Source organism: Arabidopsis lyrata, assembly GCF_000004255.2.
Source record: "Arabidopsis lyrata subsp. lyrata unplaced genomic scaffold ARALYscaffold_6, whole genome shotgun sequence".
NCBI lineage: Eukaryota > Viridiplantae > Streptophyta > Magnoliopsida > Brassicales > Brassicaceae > Arabidopsis > Arabidopsis lyrata.
Genome location: NW_003302550.1, coordinates 6280900 through 6305814, shown reverse-complemented (window position 1 = coordinate 6305814; position 24915 = coordinate 6280900). Strand labels below are relative to the sequence as shown.

At 39.2% G+C, this 24915-nt stretch overlaps 6 protein-coding genes across 6 annotated transcripts; 4 read left to right on the top strand and 2 right to left on the bottom strand.

The window, feature by feature from the left end:
- The first annotated feature begins 3467 nt into the window (after positions 1-3467).
- LOC9309794 (probable galacturonosyltransferase 14) lies at positions 3468-7215 on the top strand. The gene is made up of 6 exons (XM_021020913.1): positions 3468-4246; positions 4913-4968; positions 5060-5215; positions 5444-6034; positions 6125-6427; positions 6524-7215. Exons 1-6 carry the CDS (start codon positions 4036-4038, stop codon positions 6803-6805), a joined length of 1599 nt encoding a protein of 532 aa, XP_020876572.1. The 5' UTR covers positions 3468-4035; the 3' UTR covers positions 6806-7215.
- Positions 7216-7438: 223 nt separating this feature from the next.
- LOC9309793 (membrane-anchored ubiquitin-fold protein 2) lies at positions 7439-9135 on the top strand. Its single transcript, XM_021020950.1, has 4 exons — positions 7439-7617; positions 7875-8109; positions 8561-8725; positions 8833-9135. Exons 2-4 carry the CDS (start codon positions 7977-7979, stop codon positions 8910-8912), a joined length of 378 nt encoding a protein of 125 aa, XP_020876609.1. The 5' UTR covers positions 7439-7617; positions 7875-7976; the 3' UTR covers positions 8913-9135.
- A 261-nt stretch (positions 9136-9396) lies between these two features.
- Positions 9397-13667, top strand: LOC9307736 (chaperone protein ClpB3, chloroplastic). Its single transcript, XM_002873678.2, has 9 exons — positions 9397-9820; positions 9960-10178; positions 10249-10486; positions 10571-10766; positions 10855-10909; positions 11001-11151; positions 11235-11543; positions 11631-12820; positions 13126-13667. Exons 1-9 carry the CDS (start codon positions 9593-9595, stop codon positions 13456-13458), a joined length of 2919 nt encoding a protein of 972 aa, XP_002873724.1. The 5' UTR covers positions 9397-9592; the 3' UTR covers positions 13459-13667.
- Positions 13589-15807, bottom strand: LOC9307735 (EID1-like F-box protein 1). Its single transcript, XM_002871620.2, has 3 exons — positions 15456-15807; positions 13928-14747; positions 13589-13839 (listed from the first exon to the last, which is right to left on the bottom strand). The coding sequence occupies exons 2-3, from the start codon at positions 14700-14702 to the stop codon at positions 13718-13720; spliced, it is 897 nt and encodes a 298-aa protein (XP_002871666.1). The 5' UTR covers positions 14703-14747; positions 15456-15807; the 3' UTR covers positions 13589-13717.
- Positions 15808-16014: 207 nt separating this feature from the next.
- LOC9309792 (transcriptional regulator Myc) lies at positions 16015-18224 on the bottom strand. The gene is made up of 3 exons (XM_021020924.1): positions 18072-18224; positions 17811-17858; positions 16015-17702 (listed from the first exon to the last, which is right to left on the bottom strand). The coding sequence occupies exon 3, from the start codon at positions 17693-17695 to the stop codon at positions 16259-16261; it is 1437 nt and encodes a 478-aa protein (XP_020876583.1). The 5' UTR covers positions 17696-17702; positions 17811-17858; positions 18072-18224; the 3' UTR covers positions 16015-16258.
- Positions 18225-21255: 3031 nt separating this feature from the next.
- Positions 21256-24806, top strand: LOC9309791 (cyclic nucleotide-gated ion channel 2). The gene is made up of 8 exons (XM_021020910.1): positions 21256-21402; positions 21780-22449; positions 22623-22838; positions 23023-23342; positions 23439-23550; positions 23641-23877; positions 23966-24052; positions 24169-24806. The coding sequence occupies exons 1-8, from the start codon at positions 21374-21376 to the stop codon at positions 24676-24678; spliced, it is 2181 nt and encodes a 726-aa protein (XP_020876569.1). The 5' UTR covers positions 21256-21373; the 3' UTR covers positions 24679-24806.
- Positions 24807-24915: the final 109 nt, after the last annotated feature.

Below are 24915 nucleotides of genomic sequence, written 5' to 3'. Positions count from 1 at the left end.
CAAAAATCAGAAGATTACGAGCTTTCCATAGAAACCAAAGGAGCCAAGGAAACAAAGGGGGGAAAACCAAACCCACAGGGGGCAGAGTAACCATTCCTCTAGCTTTACTCAGTAGCTCTTTCACCGAAGCTAAGTCGTTGCAGGGGGGCTTATTAGTGACAGGAGCCAGCTCCCAGACCCGCTTGGCGAAAGGGCAATGATAGAACAGATGCATCGCGCTCTCCTCTGCTCCACACCGCTTACACGCCACTGCTGCGTCAAGTCCCCTCGTTGCTAGAGCTGTCCCCAGTGGCAAAGCGTTTCTAGCTACCTTCCACAAAAACATTTTTAGTTTAGGTGAAGTAGTAATCTTCCAGACAGCTGAGTTCCAGTTAAAGGCGTCGGCCTGGAGGTCCACTGCAGCTCTCTTACTCAAGGAGTAGCCAGATTTTGTAGTATACTTGCCAGCCTTAACTGGGAGCCATCGCAGCTTATCCGGGCGCGGGGACTTGCCCAAAATTAGCTTAAGGATATCATCCTCATATTGAGGCACTAGCTTTCTAATAATCTCCAAGTTCCAGGAGGTAGAGTCGGGGAGCAACAAGTCTTTGACCTTCAAATGCTGAGCTTCCTCTGTAGGAGGTCCCACAGGCTGCAATGGAACACTTGCTGACATCCACGGTGAGTTCCAAATACTGATGCTCTCGCCGTCTCCCACAATCCAGCCTAAACCCTTTCTTAACACTTCTCTACTCTCCATAATCCCTCGCCAACCATGAGACGCATTCCCAGGAATAGTAGACTCCATAAAGGAGGACGAATGGCAATATTTGCCCAATAACACTTGAGAAAGCAAGCAGTCCGGTTGTTGAAGCAACTTCCAACCTATCTTTGCTAAGAGGGAATCATTAAAGGTAGCAATCTCCCTAAAGCCCAATCCTCCACTTTCTTTAGATAAAGAGAGCTTATTCCAAGCAATCCACGCCACCTTCTTTTTCTCTCGATTATCATCCCACCAAAAGCGGGTTAACGCCGATTGAATCCTCTTATCCACAATAGCCGTGAAGATATCCTTCTTTCTTCTCCCAAAGTGCTCCGGAAGTCCCAAATATTTTCCGATGCCTCCCTCATTCACAATTCCCAGAGCCTGCTTCACTCTTTGCTTAACTTCCGGAGGAGTTTTTGCGGAGAAAGTAATCCCGGACTTAGCTGCATTAATACATTGCCCCGAAGCCTCCTCATACCTTTTGAGTATTCGCATAAGAGTCTCACAGCTTTTAACACTCGTCTTACTAAAGAACATGGTGTCGTCCGCGAATAAGAGATGGTTAATTAGGGGGCTGCGCCTAGAAACTCGAACCCCGGGAAGCGAACCTTGAAGTTGAGCTTTTTTGCAGAGCCCCGAAAGGACTTCCGTACAAAGAATGAAGAGATAAGGCGAAAGAGGATCGCCTTGCCGAAGTCCTCGGGTAGGACTGACACATCCTTTAGGGGACCCGTTAATAAGGAACGCATAGCTCACCGAGGAGACACATTCCATCACCCACTTTATCCACATGTCGTGGAACCCAAACCTCTTCAACACTGCCCGGAGAAAAGGCCATTCAATGCGATCATACGCTTTACTCATGTCCGTTTTTACCGCCATCGCGCAATGAACCTTTGCGCCGGAAGTGCGAAGGAAGTGTAACACTTCATGTGTTATGAGCACATTGTCGGAGATTGCTCTTCCGGGAACGAAAGCCGACTGATGTTGGGAGATGAGAGAAGAAAGGAGAGGTTGCAGCCTCTTGGAGAGAATCTTGGCAATGATCTTATAATGCACACTACAGAGCGCTATAGGTCTATAATCCGCTATCTTCTTAGCGCCCGGTCCTTTTGGAATAAGCCGAATGTGCGTTTCGTTGTGGCGATGGTTCAACAAGCCAGATTCAAAGAACTCTCTAATTTCCATCACCACTCCCCTCCCAATAATTTCCCAAAAGGAGTGGTAGAAACCAGCTGAGAAGCCATCCGGTCCAGGAGCTTTATCCGCATGTATGCATAAAACCGCATCATGAATTTCCTTTTCTGATGGAATCCTAATTAGAGTAGCATTCATGGAGGGAGAGATCTGAGGCTGCAGGGCCTCCTCTACCACTTGTAGCTGACTACAGGAAGCTGCTTTAAACAGGCCATCATAGAAGGAGGAAACCGCCTCTGTGATTTGGACTTCCTCAAACAATTCTGTTCCTTGCTCATCTTCTATCACAGAAAAGTGATTTTGAGCTTTCCTACCTCTTGTGACTGCGTGGAAGAAGCCCGTATTTTGATCCCCCTCCTGCAACCATTGAATCCGGCTTCTCTGTCTCCAAAACATCTCTTCATCCTGGTAGGCTGCGGATAGCTGCGCAGTTAAAGCATCTATACGTGAATTATCCGGAACTAACGCAGAGAGCTCCGCTTCCAGTTCAGTTTGCTTTTCTTTAATGTCTTTGACTTTGGCATCCAGCTGCTCCTTTGCCCATTGAATAAGCTTTCGTCTACATCTCGCGAACTTTGTCACGAGAGGCTCTAATTCTGGTGTCTGCCAAGCTTCCTTTATTAGATGATGAATCTCCTCCTTACCTCTCAATTGTCTATCGAATCGAAAGACTCCTTTTGCTCTAACTTTTGATGGATCAAAATACGTGACCAGTGGCCTATGGTCAGAGCCTTCAAACCGTAAATATCTGCAGCGTCCTGACGGGTAGGTTTCTGACCAAGAGACATTTGCCAGGGAGCGATCTAACCTTGACATGATGAAATGCGAGTGTCGTTGACCCCTCCATAAGAGCATGTTCCCTGAATGTTGCACATCCCAGAGCCCATTCTTAGAGAGGAAACTTCTGAAGGGAATGAAAGACCCTTCTGGTCTCACTGGACCTCCTACCTTCTCTGAATTATCTAAGAGCTCGTTGAAATCCCCTGTCAGAAGCCAAGCCTCCTCTCTTCCATCTGCTAGGGCTGAGATTTCTTCCCAGAGAACCGGTCTGTCTTCAACTTGTGGAGCTCCGTAGACAAATGTTATAAAGGAGGAGATGCCCTTGAACTTGACATGGGATATATTTATCTTTTCATATTAGTGTTCTAATGTGGACCATATATTAGACGTCTGTCTAACTTTCAAAACTATTACAACGTTTTGAGTTTGGCCAAATTATCATCATTTAAACTTCTAATTAATCAGTTTAGATGGTCTAGTCGTACAATTACAACTAATTTTTCTATTTTGTTATAAAAAGCACTACTATGACGTTAGGAAGAGGGGGCCATTGTCTAATTAACTTGAACAGAACATATTATTTATTTATTTTATCAGTTTAATTGTCAATTTAAATTATTATGTTTGATTAAAATTAGTTTATATCAATCATTTAAGAGGAAAGAAGAAAAAGCAAAACTCTTGCTTAGCCATGAAAATAGGTGGAGACAATGTATAATTAGCACTCTATAAAACAAGCCCTAAACTCAAGGTCAAGACACCAATTTATTTAATTATTTCATTATAATTTTAGATCTTGAAATTAATAATTATTATTATTTTCCTTAGTTTTATTATTTGTTTTATTTAGATCCACCGGCAAAATCACTGAGAACAAAAGCTCGTTGTTATTATTCCTCTTATTTGTTTCTTCTTCTTCTTCCTCAGCTCTTTGATTTTGAATCTTGATCTGTGAGGAAGACTCTTTGAAATCTCTGCTCAAGACGTGAATTTGAGGCAAACCCTTTTGGATTCTCGTATTGAATTGTTTGAAGCAACAATCTCCCAGGGGAGTAAGGCGGGAATCTCAAATTTCCCATTGGTGGTCTGAAATCCAAATGCGGTCTGGGAGAAGACCACAAGGAAGAAGAAAAGCGTCAAGGAACGAAACAGAGACGGAATTGAGATCGAGAATCGGGGAGAAATCGAGATCGGAGAAGCGGAATCTGATCGGATCTGATGTTGGGTTTGGGATTGTTGTTGTTTTCAGGAATTAGGGTTTTTTTGGAATCGGTTTCTGTTGTCACTGTGGTGGGGCTGCACTACCAAGGAGGATGCAGCTTCACATATCGCCGAGCATGAGAAGCATCACGATTTCGAGCAGCAATGAGTTTATTGACTTGATGAAGATCAAGGTCGCAGCTCGTCACATCTCTTACCGAACTCTCTTCCACACCATCTTAATCCTCGCTTTCTTGTTGCCTTTTGTCTTCATCCTCACCGCTCTTGTTACCCTCGAAGGTGTCAACAAATGCTCCTCCATTGGTAATCTCCTCTGTTTCTCTTCTTCATCTTACCAACTTCGGATCTCCACTTTTCTGTTGCCTAATTATAGGATTCTCTGTTGTGGATTGTCTTTTTTTTTCAAGGCAAGATAGAAAGTTTTCATCTTTAGTGTTCCTTGTCACAAACATCTTGTTAGTTTTGTTGAATGCATTTGTGATGCTTAGGATTGTACTTGGATTGGCTTCAGTCAACAAAGTTTGTTTGATTTTGGATTCTTCTTGTTTAGGTCCCCACTAATGATTTTGTAAGATCTTGGTTTTCATAGAGCTGTACTACCTTAATTTTCACAATCTATTTCTCACTTTTCCCTATTTATGCATTTTGTTGGATTGTGGAGCTGAATGACAAATTTTGTAGAATTCCTATTTTTTGTTTGTGTGGAGTTTGAAGTACCGACTTCTCTGCATTACCAGATTTTAACCAAATTGAATGTCTCTTAGGGTATATTCCCCTTTACATTTATCTACATACTGTTTGAGGATATCTAGGTTCTATACTTTTATATGGTTTAGTATGTTCATTTGTTGAGGTTTTCCATCCAAGATCGGTGTTAATTTCAATTGAATGATTAGCTTCTTTGTATCTCCCCAGTGCTCTTATGACCCTCTCATTAAAGTTTCTTCCCCTTTTCTTCTTTACTTTCAGATTGTTTAGGGAGGCGGATAGGTCCACGTCTTCTTGGTAGGGTAGATGATTCAGAGGTGAGTGGATTCTTCGTCGGCTAATTTTCAGTATCTTTTCATATTTTGAAATGATATATTTTTGTTTTTTCTCATGTTTCTCTTGCTGCAGAGACTAGCTAGAGACTTTTATAAAATTCTAAACGAAGTAAGCACTCAAGAAATTCCAGATGGTTTGAAGCTTCCAAATTCTTTTAGTCAACTTGTTTCAGATATGAAGAATAACCACTATGATGCAAAAACATTTGCTCTTGTGCTGCGAGCCATGGTACGCTTTGTTTAATTTGAAATTATCTTTCATCCTACATAATATATACTTGCATCAAAAGGACATGAAGAATAAATTTATCTGTGGCTTGAAATTGTCAAGTTGGCTTCCTTTTTTTTTTTGCATTTGGAATAGATATACTATTGTTAATTCTTGTTGCTCTCTAAAGTGAGCCATCTCAATGAGAAGATTATCATATGTGATATGTTTCTATCTTGTCTTGAACAGATGGATAAGTTTGAACGGGATATGAGGGAATCGAAATTTGCAGAACTTATGAACAAGCACTTTGCAGCAAGTTCCATTCCCAAAGGCATTCATTGTCTCTCTCTAAGGCTGACAGATGAATATTCCTCGAATGCTCATGCTCGTAGACAGCTTCCTTCGCCAGAGTTTCTCCCTGTTCTTTCAGATAATGCTTACCACCATTTTATTCTGTCCACGGACAATATTTTGGCTGCATCAGTTGTGGTGTCATCCGCTGTTCAGTCATCTTCAAAACCCGAGAAAATTGTCTTTCACATCATCACAGACAAGAAAACCTATGCGGGTATGCATTCATGGTTTGCGCTTAATTCTGTTGCACCAGCTATTGTCGAGGTCAAAGGTGTTCATCAGTTTGACTGGTTGACGAGAGAGAATGTTCCGGTTTTGGAAGCTGTGGAAAGCCATAATGGTGTCAGGAACTATTATCATGGGAATCATGTCGCTGGGGCAAACCTCACAGAAACAACTCCACGAACATTTGCTTCAAAATTGCAGTCTAGAAGTCCAAAATACATATCTTTGCTCAACCATCTTAGAATATATATACCAGAGGTAAATATTTTATCCCCTTGTTTGAACTTGCAATAGAAACCATGGGAATTCTAAATAATTTGCCAATTTCGTCTTTTTTTTTTGGAATAGCTTTTCCCGAACTTGGACAAGGTGGTCTTCTTAGACGATGATATAGTTGTCCAGGGAGACTTAACTCCACTTTGGGATGTTGACCTTGGTGGTAAGGTCAATGGAGCAGTAGAGACTTGCAGGGGTGAAGATGAATGGGTGATGTCAAAGCGTTTAAGGAACTACTTCAATTTCTCTCATCCGCTCATCGCAAAGCATTTAGATCCTGAAGAATGTGCTTGGGCATATGGTATGAATGTGTTCGATCTACAAGCTTGGAGGAAAACAAATATCAGAGAAACGTATCACTCTTGGCTTAGAGAGGTAACTATCCAAGAAGCTTACACTCTTTTGGTTTTCTTTAGCAGAATCTAAAGTTATCTCACCAACCTACTTTTTTTTACTTTTGCTTTGGAACAGAATCTAAAGTCGAATCTGACAATGTGGAAGCTTGGAACCTTGCCTCCTGCTCTAATCGCATTTAAGGGTCACGTCCACATAATAGACTCGTCATGGCATATGCTTGGATTAGGGTATCAGAGCAAGACCAACATAGAACATGTGAAGAAAGCAGCAGTGATACACTACAATGGGCAATCAAAGCCATGGCTGGAGATTGGTTTCGAGCATCTGCGGCCATTCTGGACAAAATACGTCAACCACTCAAATGATTTCATCAAGAACTGTCACATATTGGAGTAGGAAATCATTGGATGATCTAGAAGGTAGTATTACAGATGTAAAAGACAGAGGAAGTAGTAGAAGAAGAAAAGCAGAGATAAAGACAAGGCACTGCAGATAATACTGAGTGTAAAGAAGGAATCAGAAATTTAGTTTGCCACATACATTGTTGCAGGGAAGGGGAAGCTGCATGAGAGAAAGAGAGAGAGAGGGGGAGAGATAAAGATTCATTCTTTCTGTAAAATAGAAGGTACCCTTTTTTTTGAAATTCTTTTGGAGAATCTTTTATAAGAATGGGGAAAGATTGGGTTTATTTTGTATTTTTTTGGGTTATTAAGAGAGAGAGAGAGAGAGAGAAGAAAAGCCAGTTGTTGATAAATTGAGGAACACAAACAATTATACACTTACTTTTGCTCCACATTTCTTATTAATTTCTCTTTTGGAAATGTAACTTCTTTCTCTCAGCTTCACAAAACATCATATCGAGCTGTGATTTTGAATACAGTCTCCACAAAAAGATCATTTTAGCCAAAGTTGATGATTAACAAACGGACAAACAAAAATCTTCAATGAAAAATATGATATTTTGTGAATAAAAAAATAAGATCATATCAAATGTAGAGAGAGAGAGAGCATTTGATAATACTGTATGATTAAAAAAAAAAAAAAAAAAAAAAAGGCAGAGAGCATTTTAATTGGCGTAGAGATGGGAAGAAGGAGAAGAAGAATGACATAAAAAGGAATTGGAACATTTGGCTCAAATCTTCTGAGTCAGAGATCTCTTTAATCATTCTCTCTCCTTTCCTGTCTGATTCATCATCAAACTCAGATCAGTAAGTAAGACCACCAAATTAGGGTTTCTTTTTGTTCGTCTTCGATCCCCAGATTGATTTCATTTGCTGTACTTGTATTGTTGATTAATGGAGGATACTCTTTTGAAGAGAAATACTACGATTCATGATCAGGGATGATCTTTGCGATTCTTCTTTTCTTTTTGAGATATTCTTTAATCAATGCTTTTCTTCATTTACACCAAATCAAGATCATCCATCAATCCATAAAGTTTCACAATTTTTCTTTGTCATTGCAGATAGGATCAAAGCAAACGAGGTTTCAATACAGAGTTTTCGAATCTCGCTTGCTTCTGTGGAACTTCTTGGTACACACACAGTCATTGGTTAAGAGAGATATTATGGCAGAGGTTAAGGATCAATTAGAGATTAAGTTCCGGCTCAATGATGGTTCCGATATCGGCCCTAAATCGTTTCCTGATGCTACTACCGTTGCTACATTGAAAGAAACTATTGTTGCTCAGTGGCCAAGAGGTCAGTTTGTATTCTTTTACTCTGCTTTCACTTGTATGATATTCATCATATATGCAATGCAATATATCCGCAGGTATCGGGTCTGGTTAAGACCTCAGCATTGCCTATTCAGCCTCTTGATAGATAGGTTCAGTAACTCATTGCCCTTTTTTATTGATCCTTGAAACACTTACCAAACCTAAGAAGAGATTGAAACAATCCAGAATGCTCTAGCTTCTTAAACCTTCAGCTCTCAACTAACCGATGAGGTCTGTTACTGAGCTTGCAAAGCTCCACTTCCCTGCATCACCCCTAGGCTAGTTACATTACTCCTGCACTAGAGAAAGATGCTGGTTTTTGCATTTAACATTGGGTTTTCGCCTATTTCTGTGATAATCTCAAAACCTGCTTTAAACCTGATTGTGAATCATGGGTGTTATGGTTTTACTTGGTTGTATAATATTTTGAGCAGATAAGGAGAATGGGCCAAAGACAGTGAAAGATGTGAAGTTGATAAGCGCAGGTAGAATATTGGAGAACAACAAGACGGTTGGAGATTGCAGGAGTCCTGTCGGCAATTTCTCAGGTGCTGTCACCACAATGCATGTTATAATTCATCATCAAGTTACTGAAAAAGGTAATCTTTTAGGTTCTTAATTAAAGCTTTACTATTATTTAGTAATCGATTTTCGAGAATTTGAAAAAACTCATCTGAGATTTTTGTTTTGCTAATGGGTAAAACAGAAAAGAAGAAGAAGAAGAAGTCTAAAGGTGATCTGAAACAGAACAAATGTGTCTGTTTATGTTTTGGAGCTCGGTGTTAACAAATGTGCAAGACAAGTAGAGTTAAAAAAAAGCTTGGGAGATTCACATTCTATTCTTGAGCCTTCTTCAATACCTTTTAAAAAAAAAAAAAACTTTTTTGTAATCTTTTTTGTTCCATGATTGGCTTTTTGATCGCTTGAGGTTTGGTTTCTAATGTAATTCTGATTCGTAACACCGTGGAATTATTATTATTATTAGGTATCAAAACGAATTTGCACGGAATAAGTGAATCATAACGAAATATAACTAAGCATGATGTTTGTTTGGTTTCTGTTAACAGTCGTAGTGGGCCATTCTCGTTATCAACGGCCCAAAGTTCTGGAAACTATATATTAATAATTATTTCTTCTATATTTTTTGGACGGCTCGTATTAATTCTACTTCGAAAAATCCTATAATGTCTGGAGCACGTGTCGGAAGAAGGTCTAAGTACATGTAGTTGCGCACCTCATCTCGAGGGTTCACGAAGACTCCGGCGTCGTTTAGCAACTTCTTCTTTATTATTTCTACTTCACCTCTTCTCTTGGTTCTCACTAAAACTGCACGAGAAACCAAAAGCGTTTATCTTTGCTGATTTTCTGAAGTAAACATCTCGCCGTTTTGGCGAATTTGTGCTAAACTACCTGTTGTATTTTATCTTCCTTTTTCAATTACTTGCTGTTTTTAATTCTCCGAGCTAATGGCGACGGCTACGACGACTGCTACGGCGGCGTTTAGTGGTGTAGTCAGCGTAGGAACGAAGACTCGAAGGATTTCTACGTTTTCTCATCTTCAACCTTCTGTGGCTTTTCCGGCGAAGCCCAATTCATTCAAACTTCTGAAATTTAAGCAGAGCGCGAGGCTCACACGGCGGCTTGAGCATCGGCCATTCTTTGTCCGATGTGAAGCTTCTTCTTCTAATGGAAGGGTAAAGTCTGAAACTTTAGGTTTTTTTTTTTGTACTGTAAATTTTAAGTAATCATTGGTTGGTTTCACAAATCTGGAATTGACACTCAAAAGGATTTTTGCCGTACTGGATTGCTAATTTGGGTTTGATGTTTGTGTAGCTTACACAGCAAGAATTCACAGAAATGGCGTGGCAATCGATAGTTTCGTCACCAGATGTTGCGAAAGAGAATAAGCAACAGATTGTGGAGACAGAGCATCTAATGAAAGCTCTTTTGGAGCAGAAGAATGGTTTAGCTCGCAGGATTTTCTCTAAGATCGGTGTGGATAACACTAAGGTTCTAGAAGCAACTGAGAAGTTCATTCAACGCCAGCCAAAGGTAATTTAAGGGTTTGATGTTTGTTGTTTCTTTGTTTGGAGGCTAATGAGAATTCAGTTTGTGATTTCAGGTGTATGGAGATGCTGCTGGTTCGATGTTAGGGCGTGATTTGGAAGGTCTGTTCCAGAGAGCAAGACAGTTTAAGAAAGATTTAGGAGACTCTTATGTGTCAGTGGAGCATTTGGTTCTTGCTTTTGCTGATGATAAGCGGTTTGGGAAACAGTTGTTCAAGGATTTTCAGATATCAGAGAAGAGCTTAAAATCTGCAATTGAATCCATTAGAGGGAAACAATCAGTCATTGACCAAGGTTAGTAACTACATTTGAGGTTGATAGTTTAAAATTCGATTGCATAATTTAGTGGATAAGAGAGTTAATGATCATGTTTGACAGATCCGGAAGGCAAGTATGAGGCATTGGAGAAGTATGGAAAAGATTTGACAGCAATGGCAAGAGAAGGAAAACTTGATCCTGTGATTGGTAGAGATGACGAGATCCGAAGATGCATTCAGATTCTCTCGAGGAGAACAAAGAACAACCCTGTGTTGATCGGTGAACCAGGTGTTGGTAAAACCGCAATTTCAGAAGGGTAAGTTATCATCAAAACACTAAAAATTTCAGAAGTTGCACATATGTTTATGTAATGCTAAGATATTACATCTCCACTTTTGAATCAGACTTGCTCAGAGGATTGTGCAAGGAGATGTACCTCAAGCATTGATGAACAGAAAGGTATTCAACTTCTTATCAAACTGTTTCTTTTTCGGTTTTTAACAATTTTGACAACAACTGATTCAACCGTTCTTTGGTTTCTTTTTTTCAGTTGATATCTCTTGATATGGGTGCTCTCATTGCTGGAGCAAAGTATCGGGGAGAATTCGAAGATAGACTAAAGGCTGTGCTTAAGGAAGTCACAGACTCAGAAGGCCAAATCATTTTGTTCATCGATGAGATCCACACAGTTGTTGGTGCAGGTATGCAAAATCCTTTGAATGTTTGGAAACGGTTTATACATTTTATTGCAATGATTTTAAATTGTTTTCTTTTTTGCTTTTAGGTGCGACTAATGGGGCCATGGATGCTGGTAATCTGCTGAAACCAATGCTGGGTCGAGGCGAGTTACGCTGTATCGGTGCAACAACGCTCGATGAATATAGGAAATACATAGAGAAAGATCCAGCCTTGGAACGTAGGTTTCAACAGGTTTATGTCGATCAACCTACGGTTGAAGACACGATTTCGATTCTCCGTGGTTTGCGGGAAAGGTATGAACTTCATCATGGAGTTCGCATCTCAGATAGTGCTCTAGTGGAAGCTGCTATCCTCTCGGACCGTTACATCAGTGGCCGGTTTCTACCCGATAAAGGTTGATACTTTGCTATTCCCATTTTATCATCATATTATCTTCGTTAATAGACAGTGTTACTAACTGATTTGGTAATTGGTTTTCTAGCAATTGACTTGGTCGATGAAGCGGCAGCCAAATTGAAAATGGAAATCACTTCGAAACCGACAGCTCTTGATGAGCTTGACCGCTCGGTGATAAAGCTTGAAATGGAGAGGCTTTCACTCACCAATGATACAGACAAAGCTTCTAGAGAGAGATTGAATCGAATTGAAACAGAGTTAGTGTTATTAAAGGAGAAGCAAGCTGAATTAACCGAACAGTGGGAGCACGAGAGGTCTGTTATGTCCCGTCTTCAGTCGATTAAAGAGGAGATTGATCGAGTAAACGTCGAGATCCAGCAGGCGGAACGTGAATACGATCTTAACCGTGCAGCTGAGCTCAAATACGGAAGCTTAAACTCATTGCAGCGACAGCTTAATGAAGCAGAGAAAGAGCTGAACGAGTACTTAAGCTCCGGGAAATCTATGTTCAGAGAAGAGGTTTTGGGTAGCGATATTGCCGAGATTGTGAGTAAATGGACTGGAATCCCAGTATCGAAGCTTCAACAGTCTGAAAGAGATAAACTTCTACATTTGGAAGAAGAATTGCATAAAAGGGTAGTCGGTCAAAACCCAGCAGTGACTGCAGTAGCTGAAGCAATCCAACGATCAAGGGCTGGTCTTTCGGATCCAGGCCGTCCAATAGCTAGTTTCATGTTTATGGGACCAACCGGTGTGGGTAAAACAGAGCTAGCCAAAACACTTGCTTCTTATTTGTTCAACACAGAAGAAGCTTTAGTCAGAATTGACATGAGTGAGTACATGGAGAAGCATGCTGTCTCTAGGCTCATTGGAGCTCCACCTGGATATGTTGGTTACGAAGAAGGAGGACAGTTAACAGAAACGGTTAGAAGGCGGCCTTATTCGGTCATCCTCTTTGATGAGATTGAGAAAGCTCATGGAGATGTCTTCAATGTGTTTCTCCAAATCTTGGATGATGGGCGAGTCACAGATTCTCAAGGACGTACTGTGAGTTTCACCAATACCGTCATTATCATGACTTCAAATGTTGGTTCGCAGTTTATTCTGAACAACACAGATGATGATGCTAATGAGCTCGTTTATGAAACGATTAAAGAGAGAGTGATGAATGCTGCAAGATCAATCTTTCGTCCTGAATTCATGAATAGGGTTGATGAGTATATAGTTTTCCAACCTCTTGACCGCGAGCAGATCAACCGCATTGTTCGGTTACAGGTATGCTTTCTTTTCTTAGAAAATCATAAAATTGATTATGCTGATGACATTAATAGTCTGATATCCAAAGGGTTAGCTTCTGGAGGCAATTGGATAGTTAGATTGGAAAATTTCCATTTAAAATGCTCGTTGGTGAATAGTTTAACATCTAGTGCAAGCTACTCTTCCATTTAACCGATTGACATACTTTGACTCTGATTGCATTCGAACGATTATTTCTTGGCCATCTCTTCACAAAATAAAATGTCCATGGCAATATAGAGAAATGTTATCCAAAACCCTCATTGAATCTTTCTTTCCTACAGCTGGCACGTGTGCAGAAGCGAATTGCAGACAGGAAAATGAAGATAAATATCACAGATGCAGCAGTCGATCTTCTCGGAAGCCTAGGGTATGATCCAAACTATGGAGCTAGACCTGTTAAGCGTGTAATACAGCAAAACATTGAGAATGAGCTCGCTAAAGGTATCTTGAGAGGAGATTTCAAGGAGGAAGATGGCATTTTGATCGATACCGAGGTCACAGCGTTCTCCAATGGCCAGTTACCTCAGCAAAAGCTCACATTCAAGAAGATTGAGTCAGAAACAGCAGATGCTGAACAAGAAGAAGAAGAAGCTTTCTCAAAACAGAGCAGATGAAAAATGAAACCTTTTGGAGCACAATAAGTTTCAGTCTTTTTAGTACAGAACTTCTAGTGAGTTACTTGTCAGAAAAGGCACTGCTAATATTTATCTCGATGTGAGTTTATATAAATCATAAGCTGATGAGTCATTGTACTGATGTATCAAAGGTCCAGATATTATGGAAATTGTTGATCATAATTTGACTGTATACGAATGTTGAAGAATCTCTGCAGATGCAATAGATTTAGCAGAAGTACACAAATTTACAGATGTTTCACACATCAATGTTACATGGATTTGGATTGGTCAATCGTTTTTGAGGCGGAGGTCCATTTTCACTTCCACCCAACAAAGAATTTCTCCTTTTCAATATGTTCTCTTTAGGAAGGCAATTCTCTGCAAAAGACAAAAAGAAAAAACAAGTAAGAACTTTGCCGTTAGACAAAAAAAGCTGTCTTGTAATTTACCGGAAAGATAAAAATACCTTGTTTCTTCTCTATGTGATTGCTATCTTCGCTTGGAATAGCATCCTCCGAATCAGACAAAGGCGCCAGAGTGCAGATACCGAGCAAATGTCCGTTAAGGCAAACAAAATACTCAATGCAGTCTTCATAAGCTTCCAAACGAATGCAGGCACTCTGAGGTATTATCTTAGCTTGTAGCATGCTCCATAGCCTAGCTTTACAATATGGGCAAACCTCGGATGGATGAAAAGGAACTGCCTTGTTAATGATCACTTTCCGGACTTTAGATGTTGGGAATGACTTGAAAATCCCACGGAACAAACCAACATCCCCTTCTTCCCCTTGGTCAAGATGCTCGCATGGATCACAAACATAGAGTACATCGGTTCTACACTGAGGTGGAAGGAGGCTTTTTCCTAATGTTCTTGAGAACCGGGTTCTATAAACAAAGTGGCCTGGGATTTGAACAGAGCTATTGAAAAGACCACCTTGTGTACATCCTGAGCAGTAGATGAGCAGCTTCCCAAGAGCTCGCCAGTTACCGTCAATGCAGTGACTACCGCTAGATTGCAAATCAAGCATCATTTTTGGGGCACGAGTCTTGCAAAACTCTTTCCATAGTACCCGTTTGGCGAAATCATCAAACCATCTGCATACACAGGAAAATGTTGCAACTAATTTCGGATTCCAATTCAAATGCTGGAACACTAATAACAACACGTCTTCGTTTAAATGGCCTTTTGTGCATTGGCAGCTCGGGGAGTGTGTGCAACGATACTGCTTTGGTAAAATCATTCTATCTGCGTTTCAATCAGAGAAGGAAACACATAGAGCTTCCAACTGCAAAGAGAGAAATTGAGATTCATCATTTCCCTAATACTCCAAATACACTTGATATTCATAGCAAACAGTTTCTTAATTCACGAAATTATGGGGCATAGACATAATAAGCATCACGCATCATACAGACTCCACAAGAACTGAGAACCCTCATTAAACCAAATTCAAGACAAGGCCACATAACAACCAAAACTTGTGGGAAAAGAAGAATTGAGCAAAGCTAGATGGATGGCGAAACTATCAATAAGACGCACCGAAATTAACACAAAAAGTATCCTTTACACACATTTACAAACCACACATAGTCTCAATCACTACCATGAAGTCTATTATCATCGGAAAATGATGCTAAGAGAAAAAGAGAAACTTCAGATTGATTAGATGATCTATTCACATTACTTCATATCAAGCAAAACGCAGGGACCAGTAATGACTCTGAAATAAATATTCCAAGACATGAGTTTTCCATCATCATTATCTAAAATCAATAAAAATGAAGTCAAAACAAGCCCAAAACCTTGAAAGGCAACACCCACAATGTAACTCAGATCTATAAAACGACATCAAGAACAACACTTTAATTGAAAATCCAGTGAATCCGAACCCTAAATCCTTCTCCTGACAACCCATTTCTAAACATCACGCACAGAAAAAAGCCACAAACTGAACACACAAAGATCTTAAAAAGAGTGAAGAGAAGAACTTTACCTGAACAAAACTGTGAATACTTCAACAAATTGCAGCTAACATGTAGTTTACTAGAAAGGGCTTCTGCTCCTAATCCCACAAACCACAACTAGAACCTGAAAATTAGGGCATTTAAAAGGTCGAAAGTAACAACAACAACAACAAATAACAAACAAAAAAAAAAAAAAAGAGAATTTCAACGGAAGCAACGAATGAGGAACCTCGAAAACTCCGAAACAAAACCCAGATTCCAGAAGAAAGAAGGTGAGAATCAGGTGGCAGAAGAAAACAACGAACAATTCGCAGAGAGAAATCGATAAGGAAAGAAATCTCAAAGCTTTAATTTTTTTTAGTCCATGTAGCAGCGAAGAAAGGAAAATTAATTTAAGTCCTTGGAATGGTAGAGTGACAGTCTGTGATAGAAGTAAACGACCACGACCAATAAAAATATGACACGTCGGCTAAAGAATCGGGATAGTCAATGGCATTTTAAAGGACGGCGTGAGCGTGGGGTCTGGTTTTATATTTCTTTTTCACCCCTACATTTTAATGGTACTCACAGATTGTAACCATAGTTTAGTAAAGCTTAAACATAACCTTCTTCTTATGTATCCAAATCACACAATTCACAAGTCTTGGAAAGACAACAGTTAGAAATTCGATTACACATAATAACTCCCACAAATTGTAGAGTCTTATGTGAGTCATTGCACTCTTACAAACTCTACATATCTTTACATACATACATACATAAACACAAGCGAAAGAAAAAATAAAATATTATTTAGTTAGAGATTCTTCTGGTTATAATCATTTTTATGTGTTTATATTGTTGCAGAAGAAGTCTTTTCTTGGAGAGATATGACAGACTCAAAAGCACCCACTAAAGCCTTAACTTTGCTCTTGCGAGTCTGCACAAGCTTATTAGCTGTTTCCTTAATAACTTTGTTGAACAGCAACACTCTTGCTTCTCTCTTCTTCTGTGTGTCTTGGTGTTTCAGAACAACTCTGGGTTTGCGTTGTTGTTCCTTGTCGTTGCTTAAGTTGGTTCCTTTGGTCTTTAAGCGTCTCTTACCACCGGATTTAGAGGTTGTGTCAGCTCCTGTGACGACTTTTCCTCTCTCGAACTTGAGCTTTCTTGGACTGCTTCCTTGTAATCCAAAATCTATAATCTTTCCTCTTTTGATTCTCAGTTTCGCCGAATTGCCATTTACAGCGGATTCTGCTGAGAGGGCTTTGCTTTTTCCTTCCCTTGTTGTGCTCTTATCTTCAGAGAAAGACACATTTTCATCTTCTTCTTCTTCTTCCTCTTCTTGAGAAGATTCATCATCAGGTTCAGCCTCAATACTCTCAGCTTCGTCTTGGCTCTTTTCGCTCTTTGGATCATCAGTAGGTGAATCCATGACACACCTATGGTTCTGTTCAGATTCAACAATCTCATCCCCTGTTACCATCTTAATCACATAGAGAGTTTTCTCTTCAACCAAGTCTTTACACTTCTCACCTACACGTTTCCTGGTTTTCATTAGAGGAACACTCAAGCTATTACTCTCCTTCTTTGTCTTCAAGCATCGAGAACAGCGTTTTGAGGACATTGAGGCTCTTCTTAAAGGCATAACTGCCTTCTTTGGTTCTGCTCCGCCATTCATCTTCTTTCTCTTCACAGTACTGCGCCGAAGAGCAATCGCTGCAGTTTGTGCAACAGATTTCAGCTTCAAAGCAGTGACACGCCTGTTATGTTCAACAATCTCTTTAGCTCTTCCGCGAGACACATAGACCGTCTTCTTCTTCTTCTTCTTCTTTCGCTTAGTCGAGTCAGCTAACTGAGATTCAGAAAAAGGCACTACCTTTTTATTTGTTCTATCTGCATGATTCTTCTTAACATCACAAACTCCGCTAGAAAAGTTTCTAACTTCGCTATTCGCATGATCAGAGCCACCAACCGAATCATATTTACCAGAACCAAAAGAAGGATTCAACACCGGTTTGGTCAATGCCTTCTTCCTCAAAGGTGAATCCAAATTCAGAGTTCCAGAAAAGCTTCTGTTAACCCTTTTGCGATGTGGAACTTTTGGCTTATCTTCAGATTCATGTTTCCTTCCATATTTGCAGGCATCATGACAAGAACCAGTGGGAGATCTGAGATAATTAGGAAGAACTTTCTCTTCAGTGTATAAAAAACTCAGTTTTCCAGTAGAAATCCTTCTCCATGATCTGTTTACATCCGGTGAATTAGGCAAACGTACGGTCTCCTCAGCCATTAATCAGCTAGAGCGAGAGAGAGAGAGAGATTCAAGAATAACTTCTTTTAACTACAAATGTTTAAGAACAACGAAAATAAGAGAATGCTTGATTCAGGAATCATAAAACTCTAACCTTTTGATGTTCTTAATTCACACATTTATGCTAGAGAAGATCCTTGACCTGAGAAGAAACCATTATGTTGCACATTAATCAGATTAAAGCAAACTAAACAAGAATCTAATAAGCCATCATCATCATTTGCTTAGCTTTATGTACCAAATCATGAAACTTTGAATGTCTATTGGTTTCAAGATAAACCCAAATCATTTCTCTGTTAAATTGGCCAAAAAGGGCTCTTTACAAGCATTCGACGTAAATGAAGAAAAAGCTAACCTTTTGGTTTATGCAGGAGACGCCATTCATTGTTTCTCTGAGGTTTCTGTTTGATACCAAAGAGAGAAGAAATCTGCTTCGTCCGTTTTTGGGTTTTCGGTTTTGTGGATTTCTCCACATTTTGCGCAGATTTCTTAGAAAAGGTTTTATTCGTTTTCTTTTTTTTTTTATTTGGATAAATCCTTTTATTTTTCTTTTTGTTATAATTTTTCGATTGAGAGATAGTTTAACTAAAAACTACTCTGACACGTGTGTAAAAGGTCTAGCTGTATGACCACCTAATTTTTTAATGGGCCAGATTTAGTAGGCTTGCGTGGCCCTTCACATTAGCTCTGCCAGCGGGACATGTATGTGTTTAATTGTAACTTCCAAAATTATATGTTGGATTGACTAGACCTATTTGTATTTAAGTATTAAAATAGAACAGTAGAAAATAGAAACCGGAGTTCTTAAAAATATGTAATAAGTAATTAGTTAATTACACAACAAAAAAAAAAACCGTTTTTCTAATGAAGATTTAACTTTGTTGGAAATTAGTCGCGGAATAGTAAATTGATCAATAATCATGAATTACATTGCCTTGATTTAGGCTTAAACAACTTGAATAATAATTAAAAAAAAAATAAAAAATTCAGATCGCCTTGTAAATCAGTTCATTTATAGAGTTTTAGAATTTTGCCAAAGTAATCTAATCGTGCAAAAACTAAATTCAAACCAAACAAAAAAGAGGTGAAAACCTGAACCAAACACTAATTGGTTTTAACTGGTTTTGTATTTTACAATCCGAGAATCTAAAAAATTGAATCGTAACAAAAATCGAATGTTCTCAGAAATAATATATATAAAAAGTTTAAAACAGTTATGGATGAAAATACACTAGTTGAGTTGGTTCCACATAAGCCTAAGATCTTCTTGGGCGTGTCGAACTCAAAAACAAAAGAAATGTCGTGTTCAAAGCCAAGGTTTTTTTTTTTTTTGGTGCAGCATTTAAGATTAAAATCGGTATTTCATCGGTTTTCGATTTATTGGTAATTGAGAGTCTATCGAAGGAATGTCGACCAACCAGATACAAAATCAATGTCACGTTTTATTTGCCATTTTGTGCAGCTTTGGTCCCTACGGTTTTTCTTCTTCGCCTCCTTTGCAATTTGCATACGTATGGACACGAGAGAACAAAAAAAAAAAAAACAACAGAATTATTGCACATGGGCTTTGTCTTTTCCACTTTGCTCGATAAGTACATAAAATAATATTCCAAAATTTCCCTATTATCTTTTTTTTTTTTAAAGTATGTATTTTATCATGCGTTCCTCTACATATTCACCATTTGGAGTAGAAAACGTAATTTTTATTTTATTTTTATAAAGTCCTTTACTACATGCAAAATTATGCAATATAAGAATGAGTTTGAACAAAATGATTCAGTGCTCATATTTCTTTATTCCAATAATTCCTTTCGTATTTAAAATTTAAACCCTGAATTTTCTGCAACCGAAAAAAAAAATTGTGTTCGATACAAATGTGTGGTCCGCTGATATTTGGTGGTGACTCGAATTATTATTAATGCATGATATGGATTTGTATGACTGTCAAATTTTTGGAAACTTCACTGTCAGGTACGTGTGTACTCTAAAACCCAAAGGCGCATTTAATTATATTTATATAGTAGTAGTAAATTAAGAGCATGTTTACTCATGATTCTTTTGTGGATATCATCTTATGAATAATAATAAAAAAATATATTTTGGATTGATATCTGATGAAAAGTATCATTGGGGTGAGTCTAGAGGCGGATCCAGCCAAAATATTTATCCGGTGCAAAAAATGTTGTAAAGAGAAATTGAACCCTACACCTCATATTTAACGGGTGCAGTATTTACCACTAGACCACTTTAGATCAATAAATGTTATATATAATCAAAACATTTTATATTTTAACCGGTGCAACTGCACCCCTCTTCCTCAACGTGAGTCCGCCCCTGAGTGAGTCTATTGATACTCATTTTGGGTTTCAACTCATGAAACAATAATAAAAAACTGTTAATAATACTCATTTTGGTTCATGAATAAACATGCTCTAAGAAACAACTCTAAGTAAGTATTTTTTTTTGTTTTAAAAAGTGTAAATAATATTGAAAATTGAAAGAATGACAGTTATGCTGCTAAAAACATTATTGTATTAACTGGAGTATATGCAGACTGCAACCAACAAATGCCTGCCTGCCTAATTACGAGATTAGGCTTCGTGACCTTCGTCGTATGTCTCGTTGTAATATGGCTTACGTCCACATGTATTCAATCCGTAATAAAGCACATATATCAACTATCAACTGACGACAAAAAACATACTATACTATCAAAAATTTAAGTCAAATTCTATCAATAATTATTAATGACAAAGACAAAAAATCAATATCATGAATAAATATTATTTGCAGAATTAGTGAATAATATCAAATCTGAATATAAAACATCTATATGCTTGTGTAGATTAAATGATTAATGATACTACCTAAATTACGACGTAAAAAAGAAAAAGATTTATGTGAAACTTGTGATTGTGATGTTTTACTTGAATAAGTATTTCTATTAATTATATCTTAAGAAAACCAAAATTTTACCGTCGAATTTTATTTTGTAATTGTATTAATTATGCAATATCGTTACCCTACTTTTTTTTGTCATGCAATATCGTTACTAAGTTTTATTTTCATTGTTTTCCATTCATCATGCACTTTATTTTATTTTTATTTGTATTTACTCGTTCTTTTCGTTAAATCTGCAATTTTTAGCTAGTACATATGCAATAAGTCTATAATAATCATCTTACACATACATTAAAAATACCTTCTATAATACATTTAGAACAATGAAATTTGTCCTATAAATAAAATAGCAAGTAAAGTTATCTAAAATTTCAATGATTAAACGTAAAGAATAAACAATTAAAATGATGGGTCCATTTTAGGCCCCCTAAACGTAGCAATCCTCATGATCTGTACGGAATCCAATTTGTTCAATGTCTATTTGTGGGCCGTTTTGCTTAGCCACCAGACCACCTCTCTCAGACTTGACAGCTCATCATCTCCCCTCGTCAATCCCGGTTCGGTTTCCGAGATTTAATCGATCTTCGGTTTTAGTTATTGAACCGGAATCTCCCCTACCAATTAAACCGAATTTACGAGAGGTACGTATCACACACAACTCTTGCGCCTTTGCCTCTATACAAGTCTCTCTCTCTCTCCAATCACTCCCTGCAAAATCTTCTCTCCCTCTCCCATGGTGGTTCCTCTGTTTCAATCATGCCCTCTCACCCCAACTTCATCTTCAGGTTTCTATACAATTCCCAAATTTTTTCATATCTAGAAGTGTATTCGTTCACTAATGGTGCTTTCACGCTAAAGCACTCGCGAATTTTAAATATGTCTTTTATTTTTATTTTTTTTTGCTGTTTACTCACAGGTTTAAAGCTCTTTACCCGAGAATGACTGTTTTTCCCGAGAAACAGTTTTCACGGAAATTTCAGTCGTTTTTTGAGCTGTTCTATAGCAAACAAAATCACCATGCAATTCCTTATACTCGCTTGAGCATGCTAAATCGTTAATCTAGGAACGAAATCGAGTTTCAAATTGTGTACTGTATAACGAATGTGAATAATTTTTTTGGCAATAGATTGCTAATTTAGTGTTTACAATTTGAAATTTCCAGGTGGATTGGAATGTTTTCCGAGAAATTCCGTCGACAAACGACTGGAATCGATGAAAACAGTATCCTCCACATCAACGGTGGAGATTCTAGCAGCAGCGGCAGCGATGAGACGCCGGTGCTAAGCTCCGTCGAATGTTACGCCTGCACACAAGTAGGCGTCCCAGCTTTCCATTCAACTAGCTGCGATCAAGCTCACGCGCCGGAGTGGCGTGCCTCCGCCGGCTCTTCCTTAGTTCCGATCCAGGAAGCATCCGTCCCTAACCCTGCCCGAACCCGATTCCGACGTCTCAAAGGCCCTTTCGGTGAAGTTCTCGATCCCAGGAGCAAGCGCGTGCAGAGATGGAACCGCGCGTTGCTTCTAGCTCGAGGGATGGCTTTAGCTGTAGATCCGCTCTTCTTCTACGCGCTTTCTATCGGCCGAACCACCGGACCGGCGTGTCTTTACATGGACGGTGCTTTCGCCGCGGTGGTAACGGTGCTCCGCACGTGTCTCGACGCTGTTCATCTTTGGCACGTGTGGCTTCAATTCAGACTGGCTTACATCTCGAGAGAGTCGCTTGTCGTTGGTTGTGGCAAGCTCGTTTGGGATCCACGCGCCATCGCGTCTCACTACGCACGCTCTCTCACTGGCTTCTGGTTTGATGTCATCGTCATCCTCCCCGTCCCTCAGGTGACTTTTCAGAACAACCTTCAAACTATTCCAATATTATGAAAATAACCCCAAACCTCATATTAGTATCAAGAAAGTCCCCATGAATCATTTGAAAGTGTTTACCTGTTGATGAATCCTGATTTGAGATGCAGATCAGATGTGAAGTTTGTGTGTGTTTGTTTGTTTTGCAGGCTGTGTTTTGGTTAGTTGTGCCGAAACTGATAAGAGAAGAGAAGGTTAAGCTGATAATGACGATTCTTCTGCTAATATTCTTGTTCCAGTTCCTCCCCAAGATTTATCACTGCATCTGCTTGATGAGAAGGATGCAAAAGGTCACTGGTTACATTTTTGGGACTATTTGGTGGGGTTTTGCTCTTAATCTCATTGCATATTTCATCGCTTCTCATGTAAGTCCTCTCAAGCTAGATATTGTATTTCTGCCTGAATATAATGTGCTGCAACAGTAGTACACTAAAACAACTTCTACAGCTTTGTGCAAGATATCAAATTCCATGTGTATATACTATTAGGTTTCCATCCTAAGATATGAAATTAAAGTTTGTTTGTTTATGGAAATTCTGGTGGTTTCAGGTCGCTGGAGGATGTTGGTATGTTCTCGCAATACAGCGTGTTGCTTCTTGCATAAGACAGCAATGCATGAGAGCCGGGGGCTGCAATTTGAGTCTGGCTTGCAAAGAAGAGGTCTGTTACCAATTTGTGTCACCGACAAGCACAGTTGGATATCCATGCTTATCTGGAAACCTTACCAGTGTGGTCAATAAGCCTATGTGCTTAGACTCTAATGGACCATTCCGATATGGTATCTACCGTTGGGCACTTCCAGTCATCTCCAGCAACTCTCTTGCGGTTAAGATCCTTTACCCCATCTTCTGGGGCCTAATGACTCTCAGGTAATTGTTTGGTTCTGAGTTTAAGGTTTTACATCTTGTGTTTTTAAAAATCTGTGATTGACATACTGATCTTGTATTGGGTGTCACGTTTTACAGCACATTCGCAAATGATCTTGAGCCCACAAGCAACTGGCTCGAGGTTATTTTCAGTATAGTTATGGTCCTAAGCGGGTTATTACTCTTCACGCTATTGATCGGAAACATTCAGGTAAGGGATGCTAGAACAAGTCTGTCCTTACATGATATTGTGTTTTGATGGAATCAGAAGATTTTAACAAGCCTTTTACTTCTTTTGAAGGTGTTTTTGCATGCGGTAATGGCGAAAAAAAGGAAAATGCAGATACGATGTAGGGATATGGAGTGGTGGATGAAACGTAGGCAGTTACCTTCCCGGTTAAGACAGAGGGTTAGGCGATTTGAGCGTCAGAGATGGAATGCCTTGGGTGGAGAAGATGAGCTAGAACTTGTACAAGATTTGCCTCCGGGTCTTCGAAGAGATATCAAACGATATCTTTGCTTTGATCTCATTAACAAGGTTCTAGGAAACGAACGTTACACGCAATCCGGTTAAGACTTGTGAAAGCAATAAGTGTTAAGTCCCCGAAATGTTTGATCTTTCTCAGGTGCCATTGTTTAGGGGCATGGACGATTTGATCCTCGACAACATTTGCGATCGGGCTAAGCCTCGTGTCTTCTCTAAAGACGAAAAGGTACTCATCCTATTATTTCTAAAAACGTAAAGTTCCAATATTTTGCTTCGGTTTCGGTTTAAGAATTTACTTGAAGGGTACAATCTGAGGTTCTTCGATTTTGTTGATTTTCACAGATCATTCGTGAAGGAGATCCTGTACAGAGAATGATATTCATCATGCGTGGGCGAGTCAAACGTATCCAGAGCCTAAGCAAAGGCGTGATAGCCACTAGTACACTCGAACCAGGGGGTTACTTGGGCGACGAGCTACTCTCGTGGTGCCTACGTCGCCCGTTTCTGGACCGTCTTCCCCCTTCCTCAGCAACATTTGTCTGCCTAGACAACATCGAGGCATTCTCCCTCGGATGCGAAGATCTTAGGTACATTACCGACCATTTCCGTTATAAATTCGCAAACGAGCGGCTCAAGCGGACCGCAAGATACTATTCCTCAAACTGGAGGACGTGGGCAGCCGTGAATATTCAGATGGCGTGGCGCCGATGTAGGAAAAGAACCCGTGGTGAAAACATCGGCGGTTCAATGAGTCCTGTGTCGGAGAATAGCATTGAAGGTAACAGTGAACGCCGGTTACTTCAGTACGCGGCGATGTTCATGTCCATTCGACCGCATGATCATCTCGAATAATAAAAAAGAAGTTCCAATATTTATCGGTCCAAATTGTTTGTTCCCATTGTTCCTCCTCAATTGTTTACCTTTACTCTTTTTTTTTGGAAAAATCTTTCTTGGAATGATATTTATGTACCTTACTAGCATTTGAGTTTGCTTACGCAAAACAAAAGCTTCAACTTATGGTAAGTTCAAAGTAATTATTTGAGTTTATCTTTGGTAATTTTTTATATTTTATTATTTAGAACTCGCAAG

Excerpts from the sequence above, each read along its gene's own strand:
- LOC9309792 (XM_021020924.1), bottom strand. The coding sequence starts at position 17,695 with ATGGCTGAGGAGACCGTACGTTTGCCTAATTCACCGGATGTAAACAGA.
- LOC9307735 (XM_002871620.2), bottom strand. The coding sequence starts at position 14,702 with ATGATTTTACCAAAGCAGTATCGTTGCACACACTCCCCGAGCTGCCAA. Across the intron at positions 13,840-13,927 it reads TCACATAGAGAAGAAACAAG|AGAATTGCCTTCCTAAAGAG; the intron begins GTATTTTTATCT and ends TGTCTTTTGCAG.
- LOC9309793 (XM_021020950.1), top strand. The coding sequence starts at position 7,977 with ATGGCAGAGGTTAAGGATCAATTAGAGATTAAGTTCCGGCTCAATGAT. Across the intron at positions 8,110-8,560 it reads TGTTGCTCAGTGGCCAAGAG|ATAAGGAGAATGGGCCAAAG; the intron begins GTCAGTTTGTAT and ends TATTTTGAGCAG. Across the intron at positions 8,726-8,832 it reads TCATCAAGTTACTGAAAAAG|AAAAGAAGAAGAAGAAGAAG; the intron begins GTAATCTTTTAG and ends TGGGTAAAACAG.
- LOC9309794 (XM_021020913.1), top strand. The coding sequence starts at position 4,036 with ATGCAGCTTCACATATCGCCGAGCATGAGAAGCATCACGATTTCGAGC. Across the intron at positions 4,969-5,059 it reads GTAGGGTAGATGATTCAGAG|AGACTAGCTAGAGACTTTTA; the intron begins GTGAGTGGATTC and ends CTCTTGCTGCAG. Across the intron at positions 6,035-6,124 it reads TTAGAATATATATACCAGAG|CTTTTCCCGAACTTGGACAA; the intron begins GTAAATATTTTA and ends TTTTTGGAATAG.
- LOC9309791 (XM_021020910.1), top strand. The coding sequence starts at position 21,374 with ATGCCCTCTCACCCCAACTTCATCTTCAG. Across the intron at positions 21,403-21,779 it reads CACCCCAACTTCATCTTCAG|GTGGATTGGAATGTTTTCCG; the intron begins GTTTCTATACAA and ends TGAAATTTCCAG. Across the intron at positions 23,878-23,965 it reads GCTTTGATCTCATTAACAAG|GTGCCATTGTTTAGGGGCAT; the intron begins GTTCTAGGAAAC and ends GATCTTTCTCAG.
- LOC9307736 (XM_002873678.2), top strand. The coding sequence starts at position 9,593 with ATGGCGACGGCTACGACGACTGCTACGGCGGCGTTTAGTGGTGTAGTC. Across the intron at positions 11,152-11,234 it reads CCACACAGTTGTTGGTGCAG|GTGCGACTAATGGGGCCATG; the intron begins GTATGCAAAATC and ends TTTTGCTTTTAG. Across the intron at positions 12,821-13,125 it reads ACCGCATTGTTCGGTTACAG|CTGGCACGTGTGCAGAAGCG; the intron begins GTATGCTTTCTT and ends TCTTTCCTACAG.